General features: G+C 39.9%; 1 protein-coding gene across 7 annotated transcripts in view; it reads left to right on the top strand.

Annotated features, from left to right (window-relative positions):
• The window catches only part of CLASP1 (cytoplasmic linker associated protein 1), a 173,251-nt gene that overhangs the window by 79,597 nt on the left and 77,456 nt on the right, over window positions 1-16,198 (top strand). For 6 of the 7 annotated variants that reach the window (XM_082285315.1, XM_082285312.1, XM_082285314.1 and 3 more), the window contains exons 9-19: window positions 2,633-2,785; window positions 3,739-3,812; window positions 4,479-4,571; window positions 5,932-6,077; window positions 6,835-6,970; window positions 7,680-7,750; window positions 8,714-8,773; window positions 9,475-9,552; window positions 11,398-11,565; window positions 12,370-12,419; window positions 13,589-13,759. In XM_082285315.1, the coding sequence (XP_082141441.1) occupies window positions 2,633-2,785; window positions 3,739-3,812; window positions 4,479-4,571; window positions 5,932-6,077; window positions 6,835-6,970; window positions 7,680-7,750; window positions 8,714-8,773; window positions 9,475-9,552; window positions 11,398-11,565; window positions 12,370-12,419; window positions 13,589-13,759 (1,200 nt within the window). The remainder of the gene's footprint in view (window positions 1-2,632; window positions 2,786-3,738; window positions 3,813-4,478; window positions 4,572-5,931; window positions 6,078-6,834; window positions 6,971-7,679; window positions 7,751-8,713; window positions 8,774-9,474; window positions 9,553-11,397; window positions 11,566-12,369; window positions 12,420-13,588; window positions 13,760-16,198) is intronic. The other variant, XM_082285311.1, reaches the window with a different exon arrangement.

The raw sequence follows: 16,198 nt of genomic DNA, 5'->3' as shown, positions 1-16,198 counted from the left end.
ACCCTCTTCTCCTTTCAGAGGGCTGAGGCTTTAAAAATGCATATAGAAGAGGAAGTGAGTTAACTAAGGCTGCATGTAGATAGCCTGAAATGCAGCTGATGGAGGATTTTATTACCTGATGAGAAAGGTTATGAGCTAGTAAAAGTATCTTTTGTTTCAAATATGACTGACTTTCTCCTGGCTGTTAAGACACATATGGCAAATAATAGTTTGCTAAATACTTACATAGGAGCTTTTAAAATAAGTGCAACTGGGACAAGTTTGGCTTAGAAGTTTTTGAATTGAATGGCTGTGGAAGTCTTTCTGAATCACTTAAGCCTCTTCCTAGAGGCTTCAGAGATTACACATTTTAAAGTCTATTTTATCTGCCCTGACCTTGGTGCAACTCACACAAAATAGTGGTTTTTGAAATAATTCGTGTTTGAACTAGACTGTGTCTTTTGGGAAAAAAGAAATTCAATTTTGATTTTTAAGAACTGCCTGTGGTAGAATTCACTGGGTGACACACCTTGTAACTCAACAGTGTCAGCCCTGTGATTATCGCAAAAAATGGGGGGGGGGGGAGCAGGGGGGTAGAGAGGAAAAAAAAAAGGCAACTCAGAATTTAATTTGTTTTTAACCTCCAGCCAGTTGCCTTGCTGTATATTCTTCTGTTAGGTGAGAAACAGTATTAATAAATCATGTTGGAAAACTGCGTTAATAAATCTTCAGTAGCTTTGTTAACACAGGATATAATCAAACAACTTATTAGGAGTCTGGCTAGACTAAACAATCTCTTGCAGAGAAATTTCATTTAATTGAATTAAAAACGTATTTTCTAATCCTTTAATCATTCTCTTGATTGTTCCCTGAGCTCTTTTCAAATTATTTTTGAATTACATATGTCGGAGCAAGACTGGTGTCAATAGGGAGGCAGCACGGTCTCCATGGCTGCCTTCAGGCACTGTGTTAAAGAGACAGCCCACATCCTAATTGTGGCTTATATTCTCTTTAGCTGTGTGACCTGAAATTTATCTAAGTTAAAGTTCTTGTGTTCATTTTTGCCTTGTTCACTTTTGCCTGAGCAACAGCACAAGTACCAGTTATTATTTTACATCTTTCCTTTAGAGCTGCTTTTTTTTTCCTAGCCCTTTCCCATACCCCAAGACATCTTGAACATCAGAATCAAGGGGAAAGATGTCCTTTTCCACCTTTTTAAACTTTTTGATGCTTCTGTGTACCTGCCGTGTCAGTGTTGTGCTGTCATTGGAGTATGGCATCATGTGCAGAGCTGCATACTAAAAATGGGGTGTGTAGGTTTTTAGATGATCTGTGAAAAGTTCTCCTGGGTCCAGCTGCTAATAAGCCAGTGCCACTTAGGGCAGAGAAAAATGAAGGTGGTTGGACTGAGAACAAAACAGGCTTTTCCTTCTGTTCTTTTGCCTCCCCTAGAATATGCCTATACTGTTACAAGTTATTTTTTTACTTTCAGAAAACGCAGTCTGTATTGAATTTCACTCATTAGTGTCTAGCTAGGAGCTTGTATTTGTTAGTAGATGTTCCAGGATGCTTTCCTGAGCAGGGATGGATTAAACCACCTGCTTGACTTTTTGCCAAGTGAAAATTGTGAAGGAAATGTTCCTAATCGGGTGGAGAGTAGGTGTGTACCTGAGGCTGTTGGAGAGGGATGGACATGAAGCAGCTCTCAAATCTTGAATGGAATGTTTGTGTTGAGAGGCCGAGTGATGGGGGCTGAACTGGCTTTCTGGCCTCAATAATTACGTGTTCCATCTATATCAACTGCCCAACTGCTTTGTCACCTTTCAGCCTAAGGCTGTTTTTTGAAGTGAATTAGCTAATCTGTGTAAAACTGCAACATAAGCAGTCCTTTGGAATTGAAGTGACCTTGACTGAGAATAAAAGTGGCAGTAATTCATTTTAAGTTAATTTGTGTTTGCGTTTGGTGGTAGAGGCTAAAGTTGGATGTACACAGAAGGTTCTATAAGGCTTAATGCACCTTATATTTACGTTTTTATGAATTTGAGGAAACTTCTTGTATTTCCTTATAAGGAATCTCTGGTGTTAATTAAAGAGTTTAAGGGGATTTGTAGCTCCAGATGAGTCTGTGATTAATGGTCTGTGATTTATCAACATCATGGGTGTTGCCTTGTGAATTTTTCTGGGTTATCCTGTTTATCCTTGGTCTGGTGCAGGCAGTTGGCCAGATGTGTGACGGGGCAGCCTCTCCTGCCTGGTCCCCTCCACATTTGGATCTTGGATTTGCTTGTGGTCTTACTTTCACTACAGTCCATGTCAAAAGAGCTCTTGGAGACATGAACATGAGAGTCTGTCAACACCCCAAGTGTTATCTGGGGCTTGCATCTTTCTGCTGTAGATTTGAAGTTCGTTTCTTTCATCTGAATGCATTAATTGAAAGAGTTTATAACACAGTGGCTGCAATAGTGAATTCAGGCGTGGGTTCAGTGAGCTGGTGGTGTTCCATGACTAACTGGATTTCCAGCATGAGGACACTGCTGAGATGAGGGCTGGCAGAGCAGGCTGGAAAATGTAGCATGTTTGTCGTAATACGGGCGTGTTCCTTGGGACATCCCTTTGCTTCATTGGACTTACAGCTGAGTGTGGTTTTTGGCAGATAAAATTTTTGATGATGAAGACTCCGTGGATGGGAACAGACCTTCCTCAGCCAGCTCCTCTACATCTTCAAAGGCTCCTGCAAATTCACGCAGAGTTGGGATGGGCACTACCCGCAGACTTGGCTCTGCAGCTCTGGGCTCCAAGTCTTCAAGTAAGCCAATAGCCTGTATGAATTGATGTGTCTGTGAAGTATGTACAGTGTTTATATTGAGCTTGTTGCAAGCACTTCCAGACTGGCCCCCAGAATCCAGTAACAAATTTTTCCCTATGCAATCATTGTGTTTGTGTTGTCTGCATGCCACAACCAAAGTCTGGTAGGATGAATCTCTAAACAATCCCCACATACCTGTAATTTATTTTGCATTTTGTGAGAGGTTGCACCTGTGTGGTTGTGCACTGAGGGCTATGAGTAAATCATGTTGGTGCTCCCGTGTGTAGATTTTTGCCTTTGTAGTTGCAGCTCTATCTGAACTGAAGCTGCTTATAGCTACACGCCAAACTTCAGCCCTTGCAGTCTAAACCTAGCACATTGGCTTTCTTCTGAGACCTTTGGGCATTGCTGGTAATGAAGGTGCAGAAAGAAAACAGAACAGTCATTCTGAATGTGAGCAATAATTCTACATGTAGTTCTAATTCTATATGTGTCCTTGGGAAATGGAGAAAGTTCCCTATATCAGATAGTCTCTAATCTGATTAGTATTCCAGAGACTATTTATCTTCCTTATCATTCGTCTGTTTGTGCACCTGTCAGATCTCCACCTTCATCTATTATAGATGGGATTAAATCCTTTAAAATAAAATCTCCCATATAATTAAAGTAAGTATTTCCTTTCATCTTTCAGACTGTGTCCCCTAACTGTTGAGTGACTACTGCAATGACTTCCCTAATGTGCCCTCTGTGCCTATGAGTTGAAGGAAGCCATGAATGTCTAGCCAGTGCCTAGCATTGAATTTCCCTGCCTCTGCTTTCATTACATCTGCAGCACTCAGAGGCTGCATGGGTAGTGAACTTTCTCCTGATTAAGTGCCTTGATAGCTGGTGGTTTCTTAATTGATTCTGTTGTTGATAACAAGATTGAAATGACTTTTTCATTTGTGTGTCAGCAGCCAAAGAGGGAGCAGGTGCTGTGGATGAAGAAGACTTCATTAAGGCATTTGAAGATGTCCCAACAGTTCAGGTAAGTAGAATTACATGTTAAACCACACTGTACTAAAAATCAGAAGGTGGATACAGGATCTCATGCTAATCACTGGCAAATTGTGCTTCATTGTAATGTTAGCAAATCTTTAAGGGGAAAGCAGGTTAGAAGTTGAAGGGAGGCAAGTTTTAAACGGTGGTGTGTGCCAGTAGTTTGTGTGAAACCCTCTGGGAACTGAAAGCAGTAAAGGTGACTTGTGTCTCAGGGATTGCTGCTGTTTGTGAGTGTGACAACTGGACTATGCATGTTTGCTGATTTAGCTGGATAGCTGAGATGCATCCCATATCCCCTTTCCTTCACTGGAGCTTTATAGCTGGGACAGCTGAACAGCACATGTGTCCACTCATGATCTTCTGTAGGTTTTGACTAATATAGCCAGCAGTAACTGCAGGAATGCTGCTCAAAAACTGTGAAACTATAGAAAAATAATGAAAGATGATCCTTTGATCGTTTTGTGATAATTTTTAAATTTTTGGTTGCAGGCAGTGGGTGTAAATTCTGTGCATTATGCAAAACCAGTTGTGTCCAAGGCTAGCACATGATGTTTAAGCATTGAGGAGCAAAGGACAGAATGTAGTTGGGAAGTGATCTGATTTTATGGAGTAAATCCTGCATTACAGTGCTACTCTGTATTTCAATCTGTAGATTTATTCCAGCCGGGATCTTGAGGAATCCATAAACAAGATCAGAGAGATCCTATCAGATGATAAACATGACTGGGAACAGAGAGTTTCTGCGGTAAGTAATGAATTTAGATAGGATCTCTATTAATATAAGCTTTTTCTACGCTGAGCTTAACCCCACTGAGGGTACTGAGAGAACCTCAGACTAAGGCTGGAATGTAGTTTTAGTGGTGAGCACCTGTTATGTTCCCCCAAACTTGAGGGAAATTTATGAGAGTGAATTTAAGCCACATTTGTGAGGGAAATTACTATTTAATATACAAAAGTCTGTTGAGACAGCATCAGGTTGAACTAGAAGTCATGCAGCAAATCCAGATGCAAAGCTAGAAATTTGCTAGCAGGTGCTAAAATCAAATGTCAAGTCTTATTCAGAATATCTTAAAACTTACCTGAAAAGGCAGAAAATTACTTTGCTTACAGAGAACTTACTTATACTTCTGCAAAAGGAGGTATAAAATAATTCAGCAAGAATTTACACACTTAAGTTTTGAATAAATAAATGACTGTGGGAAGTGTGAAAGTGGAAAATTGGATGTTATATGCATGTCAAGACCGAGTTTTATTTACTGAGGTGAGCTGTGTTTTCCTGATATAAATAGATGCATGGTCTTGTCTACACAGTAGACTTTCATCACTGGTGTTGTAGCTTTGCCATGTCTGTCAAACCCTGTATTACAGATCTGAGTGGCAGACTGGGCTAATTCAGCTTGCTTCTGTTTAATTTTATTTCGGTACTGAGTACCAGGGGGCTGAAATTGAGGCCATGTGCAGATACATTGGTGCATGGGAGGGCCTGTGAAGGTGTCAGAGGATTTTCTGTAGGATGAGATGGTGGTTCCTGTAATATGAATAGGAAATTTCCCATTTTGTTGGGGTCAAGGTTCCACTTCTGTTAGAGCCAGATAACTGTTTTAATGAAGTCAATGGACACATTCTGGATATAAGTCGGTATTACTCAGGCCTGAATGTGAACCATGCCCTTTAAGTCTAGGTATCTTTTAAACACAAGAGTCAGCTGTGAGATTGCCTAAACATTACAAGCTGTAATAAAGATTACTAAATATTTACAAGCTGTTGTAAATAGGGGAACGAAGGGAAATGTTTAAGGTACCTTTTGGTTTAAAAAATAATGTTTGGGTTATTAACGATAGTTTGAGTAGCTGTATGCAACACTTCTGGATTTCTGTAAGTTAGAAAAGGGTGTTTAGCTTATTGTACTCAGTATGCTAACTAACTATGGGTTGAATATAAGATAGGAAATAATAAAATTGTTTGGACATCAAGAATCAAGTTCCTCAATGTGTATTGAGGAATAATTGCACAAGTAACCTGGAACCAGGTATTGGTCCTGAACATAACTGTCCATATATTTACTACTCATTAACAGTCACTGATTTCTTTTATGCTCTTAACAGTTGAAAAAGATCCGCTCCTTACTTTTGGCTGGAGCTGCAGAATATGATAACTTCTTCCAACACTTAAGACTCTTGGATGGAGCATTTAAATTATCTGCTAAAGACCTGCGGTCTCAAGTCGTACGAGAGGCTTGTATCACATTGGGGTAAGTTTATTTTCTACTTGTGCTTGAAATGTGGTACAGAAGAAAAGGAACGGCCACTGGTTAAAACACAATTGGGATGCAGCTTGTGCTGCTAGTGCTATATAGGTAAAGATAGAAGATGATTTTTCTGCATCTCTTTCAAACCCCATCCATGTAGGCCACTAATTGTAATTCTGCCAAGCTGTGTCCTGAGAACTAAACATTGCTGGTGTGGGATACACAGAATGAATGAGCAAGCCATGCCTTCATGCACAAGTAGGGCAACATTGAACAATAAAGCTGAAAATGTTTATGTTTTGTTGTAGTTTGGATTGAGCTAGTTTTTATTTCTGATGATCTATCCTTTGTGAAATACCTCAAGAAAAAGGGTGCTACAGTGTTTGACTTTTTTTTTTTAAGTTTGTGCATATTTAGGCAAAATAGGGAGTTTCAGAGAAGTTGAAATATAAACTAACAAAAAAATACTCTATCAACTTGATCCCATTTGTGTGATAATAAATTTTTAGCTGTGGTAGTTACTTTATTTTATGCTGACCTTACTGTTTCTCAGGGTTTAGATGAGTATAGAACAAAAGTTTGAAATGAAAGGAAAGGAACTGTTTTTTGAAACATGGTGTTATCTGTCCTTTGGAGTTGGAGAGGAGGAGACAGTTGCAAAGATTGAAATGTCAGATGTGCTTATGTCAGATGTTCTGTACAAGTCTGACTTGCTTAATCTTCAGCTCACTTACCGGCATGACTTCATTCTGTTTTTCAGACATCTGTCATCAGTTCTGGGAAACAAGTTTGACCATGGGGCAGAAGCCATCATGCCAACAATTTTTAATCTAATTCCAAATAGTGCCAAAGTCATGGCCACTTCTGGTGTTGTAGCAGTTAGATTAATCATTCGAGTAAGTATACATCAAAAGAGAACAGTGTTATAATTTCCAAATACTGCAGTGTTTCTGATGAAAAATGAGTGCTGCTGCAATGAAAATTAGATTAAGTGCCTAATCTACTTTTCTGATAGTGCTGGGCTTGGCTGTCTCAGATGTTGTGCAGCCTTGTGCAGATGATGCTCGTTAAGTTCTGCCAAAATAGTAGGAGAAATGTTTCTTTTTGCAGGGCAAGATATTTCCATCTGTCTAAGAGCTGAGCAAACGTTTTTCTTTGAAAGGGTTTTAGACCAGCCTTGCAGCACAGACTCATCTTCTTAATTATGCTTTAAAATACCTCACAGACTGTCCATGTTTCCCAAAACTATTAGTTCCTGGTGGTGACATCTGCCTAGTGATTCATTGGGTAAGCTGTAGGTAGCCTGATGTCTCTCAGGGTGTCTCCACTGGCAGTTTAGATCCTCCTGCAGTGACTTCAGCTCCTTGACTCACTAGAAAGTGTCATTATAGAAGAAAATCAAGTATCTGTTAAGTATTTTAGCTGATAAATCGTAAAATACTGTCTATCTGTTAGTGTTCCTTTATCTAGCAGTTCCGTTTTTAAGAATTGAGCAACAGTAAGGATCTGCATACTGAGCTCAGGTGGCTGAAGGAGATGGTCTTTCATTCTATGGAATTGTTGTGTAAAGATTTCTTCCTGTTCTTGTTGTTTGTTTCCTTCCAGCACACGCACATCCCTCGGTTAATACCCATCATAACCAGTAATTGTACCTCCAAGTCTGTTGCAGTTAGAAGGTGAGAATTCAGTTTGTCTTTACTGGTTTTTACTAGTAAATAGGTTCATGTGTGCTTTCTGAAAATGTGAATGTATTTTTTCTTATTCGTGAGAAGGGTTGAAACACACACTTATTATAACATGAATCTCATTCTCCTCCATGATTTGAGTTCAAATTCAAAGTCAGCTATTCTGTATAAACTGCATTAGTGCAAAGAGGAAAAGGCATTTTTCCACAAAGGCTTTTAAATTAATAATCCTCGTCCTTACATATTGTTATAACAACATATTGGCATTTTTGCAGACACGTTCCTATTCCCCACTGCTTCCTGTTATAGTGACTTGTTTTCTTAGAGCCAGTAAATCAGTCTTATGTGAAAGCATCATCTGGAAGGGAAGTTGGACTGCATGGTCTAATGGTCCTGTCTGCACTTAAAATCTAAGTGCTTCAGCCCACTACCTCACTGGGAGACACTTGCCTCCTCCATATACATTAACTGGTTCTCTTTGAGTTAGACAAAAGGAAGGGCTTTGTGGCTGCTGCATTTGGTGACAAACCTTAAACACATTTCAGCACACTTGTGCCTTAAGATTCTTGAAGTGAGGAAGGGAGATTAAAGTTGGAAAGGTAAAGGTCTGTCCCCACATGAAGCTAACTGTGAGGTTTCTGTGTGAAGCCTGGACTAACAGGGACAGAGTATCGGTGTGAATCTTCTGGGCCTATATCTTGTTTGATAAAAAAGGAAGCTTCTGGGATTGTTTCCTATCAATCCATCTCTTCAGGCTTCTGTATAGTGAGCTACCTCCAGTTAATACTTCAGGCTGTTTATTAATGGTGTTGTTAGAGCATTTTTATTGGGGTCAACACTGAATTTTGATGTCCCAAAAAGCTTCCTAACCAAAGATGGCTGTTGTTCACGAGTCAGGTATGGCAAAGCCAGTGTGCCCCTATTAACTTAAACCTAGCATTTCTCTCTTCTCAGGCGCTGCTTTGAGTTTTTAGACTTGCTATTGCAGGAGTGGCAAACACACTCCTTAGAAAGGTAAGTTCTGAATACAGGTGAGTTTGTTCTCTCCTACTTATCTGGGCAGGTTAATTCTGGAGAAAGGATCATTTAGGACACAAGATTATATTATGTAGCTGTAGCAGAGGTATTTTTGCCACCAAAAAAAGCGTGTGTGCACATACGCCATTTGTTCTGTAGTTCTGTCAGAGTTCAGTGGGTGTGTCTCCTATGCTAGCCTTGGAAAACGTGGCTGAGTAAATCCCTGAACTCAATCATTTTTGTTTAACAATTTTTTTTTTCCTTTTGCATCCTGAAGTGAGATGATGAGGTGAAGTCTGCTGTGTCTTATCAGGAGCTTCTGAGGCTTCAACATTACTTCACACTAATGTCCAGTTAAAGTAATTGTGCGAGGAGAGACTGGGACACAATTTCTGTAGCCCTAGACTGCACCATATTATTTAATGCTTAGGAGAGTGTTCTTGAATCCAGGCAGTTTGGATAGCTAAGTACAGACCTATGAAGAATGCTGCTTGCTGTTTCCTAGACAGCAGTGTGGGTGAAATAAAACTGATTTGTAAGAATAAATAAATAAAGGTCATAAAGGATCCTTGATGATAATGAAAGGATGTGGTGAACTGTTTGTTCTCAGACACCAAGGCAAAATCAAATTAGTCATTTGTTTACAAGCATGGCACGTCTTTCTGAACTGCTGGATAATATTTTCTTTCTTTTTTCAGACACATATCAGTGTTAGCTGAAACAATAAAGAAGGGAATTCATGATGCAGACTCTGAAGCCAGGATAGAGGCAAGAAAGTAAGTGGAAGCTGTTGTTGGTGTCTCTTCTTCCTCCCCTTCTTTTTCCCTGTTTTGTGAGTCAGTACTATTGTATGGTGTCATAGGTTGAGACAAAAATCCAGACAAGATACATTCTCCTAACTTCTCCGTTGGTGGAAAAAAGATGGCCCAAGGGCTGACCATTCTCTACAGTTTCCTGAGGAGGGGAAACAGAGAGGGAGGTGCTGATCCTTTCTTTCTGCGATGCAGTGGTAGACATATGGGAATGCTTTAAAACTCTGTCAGGGAAGTTCTGACTGGATGTCAGGAAGCATTTCTCTACCAAGAGGGCGGTCAAACACCAGAACAGGATTCCTGGAAAGGTGGTCAATGCCCTGAACCTGTCAGTGTTTCAGGGGAATTTGAACAATGGCCTTAACAACAGGCTTTGACTTGTGATCAGCTCTGGATTGGTCAGGCAGCTGGACTAGATGTTCCTTGCAGGTCCTATCCAGCTGAAAGAGTCTGTTCTATTGTTATTTGCTACTCTTGAAATAAAAGTCCTTGTGCTAGTACACTGCTAAATGGTATCCTAAATTAAGGCAGTATTTTATGACATTGAAAATTTTTTTGTGTTTATCTATAAGAAATTTTAATATTTGCAGTAGATTTTATTCATTTGAAGGTCTTACGCATTTCCATTAATATGATCATACTTATGGTAGTATGCTGGTATACCAGGATCATGCTCTTCTGAACAGAACACTACAGGAACATTTTTCTGCAGAAAGAGAATGATGTAAAACATGAAAACAATGAACAATAAATTTTATTAATCTAAATGCTGTGTTATAAGCAATGGTGTTTCACAGTAGGACTGCTTAAATCCTTTTGAAAGGCAGCATGTCCATCACTGAAAATTACAGTAGTCACTGAGACTTCACAGTAGGTGACTTGTTAAGCTGAATAGACAGCAAGGAGAATGGCATGGGACTTCAGAGAGCATGCTTAATTCTCTCTTCCCATATTTATTAAATAGCAGTGTGGCTGATTATGAGACAGAAATTTGTTTTCTTCTTGTGAAGTGAGAATGCATGTGGCTTCTCTGAGGACTGGCTGTCACACACAAACAGCTCTTGACTCATTTGAGCTAATGATCTTGCTCTTAAACTGCCCATTAGTTGCCCCCTGAAAAGTACTGAGAGTCTTCATCTCCTTTGTGCTGAGAGTGAATGGTGTTTAGCCATCAGCCAGGAGGTTTGGACCATAGAGGAATTCTTCCCTCATCTTAAAATAGTCTTTTATTTTCAACATGGCACTGATTTAAAGTCCATGTGAGCATCTCTTTCCCTTTCCTTGTTTCTTTCCAAAAAGACAGTCACAAGCCTCAGCTCAGTACAGAGGCTTGTCTCTAACAAGCAGCTCTCCAAGAATGCTGCAAACTTAAGGAAGAAAACAGCAGCTGGTGCTTTCCTGAATCAGGCCCATGCATTCTGCCTTTGGCATGTTTTTGAAGTAGCTACTGCACACCCCATCCCAAACTAGTGTCAGTCTGGTGGGCCTGCAGTCTCCTGTCTACAGTAGACAGCTGGAGGGATGAGGGTTTCTTCCCTAATAAAGCTTTGTTAGCTACTTGTGCTTTTACAATAAATGCACCAAATCGTTCTTTCATTTGGTTTGTCTTTTTGTGCAGCTGTTTGAGCAATACAATGGTTGAAGAAGTGGTTTGTCTTAAATGGTGCAGGGCAGTAGGTGGCTGAAATGACTGGTCTGACAAGCCCACTAATGGTGGGTGATAGTGAGAAGGGCTCTGGCTGTGCCTTTGTGCCACAGCCCCCTAAAACACGACAAGGGCGTGTTCACAGTGCTGTGCCTTGTTTCCAGGTGTTACTGGGGTTTCCACAGTCACTTCAGCCGAGAGGCAGAGCATTTGTACCACACCTTGGAGTCTTCCTACCAGAAGGCCCTGCAGTCACATTTGAAGAACTCTGACAGCATCGTGTCCTTGCCACAGTCAGATCGCTCCTCCTCCAGCTCCCAGGAGAGTCTCAAGTAAGGCTTTCTGTGTCACTACCTCTCCATTTAAACAACTGCTGACAGACAGCCCCATTGAATTGAAGGGAGCCATCACACTGCTTTGTCTCATCTGGTCATTACTTGGACTCTACACTTGGTTACTCCAAAATATATATATGTTTTGTTCTTTTTACCTAGCACTGCATGAAAATAAATGCCAGCAAAACCCTGTACTGGCTTTAAAATACAGTCGTTATCTTGACTCCATAAATAATTTTCTAGGAAGCTATTTGTGCTCAGCAGATACTGTTAGTTATGCTTTTCAGGTGCTTAAAACAGTGCTTAGATTGAAGTTCTGCGTTTAGCATTAATCCTAGAGGTATAAGTCTGTCTCTTTCCAGACAAAAGAAAAAAAAATGACAAAATTAAACTTGAGTTGTGAGTGCAAAGTCAGTATGTAACTCTTCTGCTGAATGTATGTATTTTAGCTACTCTCAGATACACAGTCAACTTAGACTCCAAATGTCTGTGATTTATGTGTAAGACCTATATGAAAAATATCCATAACTTACTGGTATAACTTTTTAAATCCACAAAAAGTGTTCTTAAAAATCTCTTTTTGCACAAATAATGAAAATACTAATTTATTTCTTAATACTTTTATAAATAATTTCATGGTGGTGCTGTATTTATCCTTAAACAACAAGCTTTGGTAGTTTATTCCTGCATATAAATAATTTCCTATTAACTTAATTGTGTACTGAGGGAACAGAATTGTACTGCTCTTGATGACTGTGGAATATAACTTTTGTTCTAATAAATGTTTGTATTGACTTCCAGCCGTCCACTGTCTGCCAAAAGAAGTCCTACTGGAAGTACAACATCTAGAGGTGAGAACAGGAGCTGAAAAATGTGCTCAGGTGTTGCCAAGGAAGTGTGGCATTGTGATATGCAAAAACCAACTTTGATCACAGTTTACTGCTCCCTAAAATGGCAGCTCAGGATGTAGAAATTTTAATTACCTTTGGGTTTTACACCGTATTCTGTGCATCAGCTGCTGATAAAATAATGCTTTTAAAAGAAATTAGTAAATCAGTAATTTCTTACACCTGAAGGGAAGCAAAAAAAGCCTTGAAAATTGTCGCCAAGGTATGTGTAGGTTTGTAATAGTTTGAATAAACTGCTGCTGATGCTAAGACATGCAGCTACATAGTCTAATAGTGCCTTCAGTTTTACAGTTTTTTGTTATTTATACTCCATGGTTTCAGCACTTACTGGAGGTGTCTGCATGCAAGTCCTACAGTGTTAAATTCCATCTCATTGCTAATCTGGTTTTTTTTGTCAGATGGAATATTTAGCTTTTCTGTCCTAAGTAAATGCATAAAATAATCTAAATAATACATTTTAATATAGAATGTAATAGACAAAACTTTATTAGTAGAAGATAAGCTGCCTTTTACACCTGACCAAGGTTGGGTTCTGGCTGGTTTGTCTGTAACTACCACCTGTTGAGACCTTTGATTCAAGGAGATGTTGCTGTGTAACCTACTTGACTGTGCACACAAATGCATGTTTGCTTGCAGCCGAGTAGCCAAGCTTCATGCTTAAGAGGGTGAGCATCAACAAGTGATGGGAACAACGATCCTCATGAGAAGATGAGGTGTTGGGAAGGAAGTTATTAGAACCTGGACTGAAGGACCTGCAGGTCTGTTTTGACCAGCAAATCTCACAAGCCAGTGATGGCTACTGTGGTTGAACTTTCCCATCTAGATTCTGTTAGAAATTTCTTTTTACTGGCCCGACAGCCTTTTTGATCTTATCATTTGGGCTTGTGTCTGATAAAGTTCTTAGAAGTAGCATCAGGGCAACATTGATGAAATATCTTTGCAGGCAGTGTGGGGAAGCCCACATTGCCCTGATAAAGCATTCTTAGTTGAGGTATTTCAGTGCCAGCAGTGAGTGTTAAAAATAGTACTTTAAACTGCTTGTCAGGCTCTTTGAAGCACACAGCTCAAAAAATTAATCTTCTTTATTCTGGATCTCCCACTCCCATCTGCAGCATCTACAGTAAGTACAAAATCTGTGTCAACACCAGGATCTCTGCAGCGATCCCGCAGTGACGTCGATGTGAATGCAGCAGCTAGTGCCAAGTCAAAAGTGACGTCTTCTGGAGCATCCACCCCCTTCAGTTCTGCTGCAGCCTTGCCCCCAGGGTCATACGCATCACTAGGTAAATCTACATGTTCTACTCTTGCAGTTAGAGTTCTTTAGTAGCAGAAAGTGCCTCCCAGTTTTATTGGAATAATAAACTCTGCCTACAAGAATGTACCTCTGAGATAGTTACCAGCTCTCCAGGATCAGTGTGTGATCTCTTGCCCTTTGGGATTAAGGAAAAAAAAATACAACAGAACTGACTTGAAGCAACATTTTTGAATTGTGTAATAATCTGCGTCTCACTCGTCTTTCTGGGGAAGAGCAGAACACACTGTGGTTCTGGGACATTGCTGAGGACAATGCTATTCAATTCCTTTTGACATGTTTCCCTGTCTCTTTTCCTTCTTTTCCTTCCCTCCTTTCCTGAAACGGGTTTTCCATTAAGTGTTTTATGCTTTGAATAGTACATCTTAGTTGAGTTTGCTCCCTTTCTGTTTCACAAAAGAGAAGGATATAGAAGCAAAAAGGAGGTTGGCTTTGCCATGTCACCAGGCAGGATATAAGTATCTGTTCCTTATGCTGACTCTTTGGATTGTAGCCACATGTCACATTATTCCCTCAGAGCATTGTATATCACCTTCAGATGTCTCAGGGTTTCTTAAAACAGACTTTGCATTGCATCTTTCTCTCCTGGAGTTGCCATCAAAGGAGGAGTCACAGAGGAGGAAATGCAAGACAGTGATTGACACCGTATTTGCTGAGCTTCATCTTGGTTGTGAGCAGAGCTGATCATCTGAGCTCATTTCTCATTCTGCTGGTTTCACACTAATCTAATTCCAGACTTGTCATCGATTTACCCTTACAACAGGGAAGAAACTCAAGGGTCTGTGGTCTTGATTTAATCTGTGTATATGGTCTTCACTGAGTCACTTGAGGAGTTTCTTCTTCTTAATGTAGGGCATTTGCTCTTTAATCTGTTAAAATGTAAGTGGTGAATTACGTAGGGATGGTTTTTATGGATTCCTTTTTTGGACAGGTTTCTTTCATATCTGAAATATTTTACCTTGACTTAGATATGTTGGTTGTATTCAGTGCAGAAGTTGAATTCTTATCCTAATTTAAATTGTTCATACTTGGTTCAAGATGTAGGTACATTGCAGTGGAAGTGTAATTATGGAATGTGAAGTTGATAGTGGGCTTACAGATGCAGCCAGTTTTGAGTTGTGCTACACTCTGGCTTCAGTGGCTAAACTGGCTTCAAACAGTCTTATGTCACAAGGAAGAATGAAGAGGGAGGAAGTATCTGCTGAAAACTTACTTGGTCCTTGAAGCTGAGAGACTGGATCCAGTGTCAGTCGTGTTCTTAAGCCAGGCTGTAGGAAAAAAGCAGCAAATTTGTGCTCAGTGATGCAAACATGGCTGCTCCTGAAGGATCCTGCTTCCTTTTTAGCTAGTAGGGACATTTATCACCTGCACGTTCCCATGAGAGAAGTGGTGAGGCAAACAACGAAAATGGAGTTGGGCAAAGGTTGGTTGTTGCAGGAGAGAAATCCTGCAAGTGTTTCTTCTGATACATCAAGGTTTGATTTGCTGCTTGGTCAAACTTCTTTCATTTCTTTAATTGTATTAATTTTTTTTGCATATTTATGTAGCTAATATATAGTGCCCACTTCTGTTGATGTTACTGATTTTTCCCTATTAACCCTTTCCTTATTTTTCTTTAATTTGCCTAAAGATGGTACTACCAGTAAAACCGAGGGTAAGCAGTCTCTCTGTGTAACTGAGGTGTGTCCACAGTCGTACTACCCTACCTGGTCTCTGTTCTCAAAGTGTTACCTGGTTCTCATCCATGTTCACTGGTGACCTGCATGAAGTGTTGCATGGTTGTCCTGCTCATTTTGATGCCATGGGGTATTCTTCACTTTCTCTTTGAGCTCCTCCCTGCTAATAATCATTAGTCTGCTTTTATGACTCTGGTCACTAAGTTGTTATGTGGGTTTTCTTTATTTAAAGCACTGTTCTGGTTGAGGGTGACCCATGTACAGACTAAAAAAAACCCCAACAATAACCAAAAAACTCCCAAACAACGCAAGGCTTGTGATTTCTTTTCTCCTTGATGTGTAAAGGTTTTCTGTGTTTTTCCATCCAAAGCTCAGGCCACAACTGCCAAATGCTTTCGGGAAGAGACTGGGCAGCGTGAGAATTGAATGAGATGATCACATGGCAGAAAAATGAGGACAGTAAACAATGATCTCTAGGGAAGGAATATTTAGTCAACCTCTTTAAACCTGAGCTCTCTCTTTTTGTTGTTAACTGTCTGAGTGAGAAGGCTTACACCAAAGACAGTTGGAGGGAAGACTTTTTTTACTAGAACACTGAGCCTACTAGTTTGGGAAGGATCTCAGTCTGTTTTTCTGGCTCATTGTCAAAACTTGTTCTTTATTTCTTATTTCTTCAGCAAAAAAAAGATCACTGGGAAGTCACTTTTTCTGAGGTAGACAGGAGTTGAAAACAA

Source organism: Coloeus monedula (assembly GCF_965178545.1).
Source record: "Coloeus monedula genome assembly, chromosome: 7".
Lineage (NCBI taxonomy): Eukaryota > Metazoa > Chordata > Aves > Passeriformes > Corvidae > Coloeus > Coloeus monedula.
The sequence above is the reverse complement of the archived record's forward strand: the minus strand, read 5'-3'. Positions and strand labels throughout refer to the sequence as shown.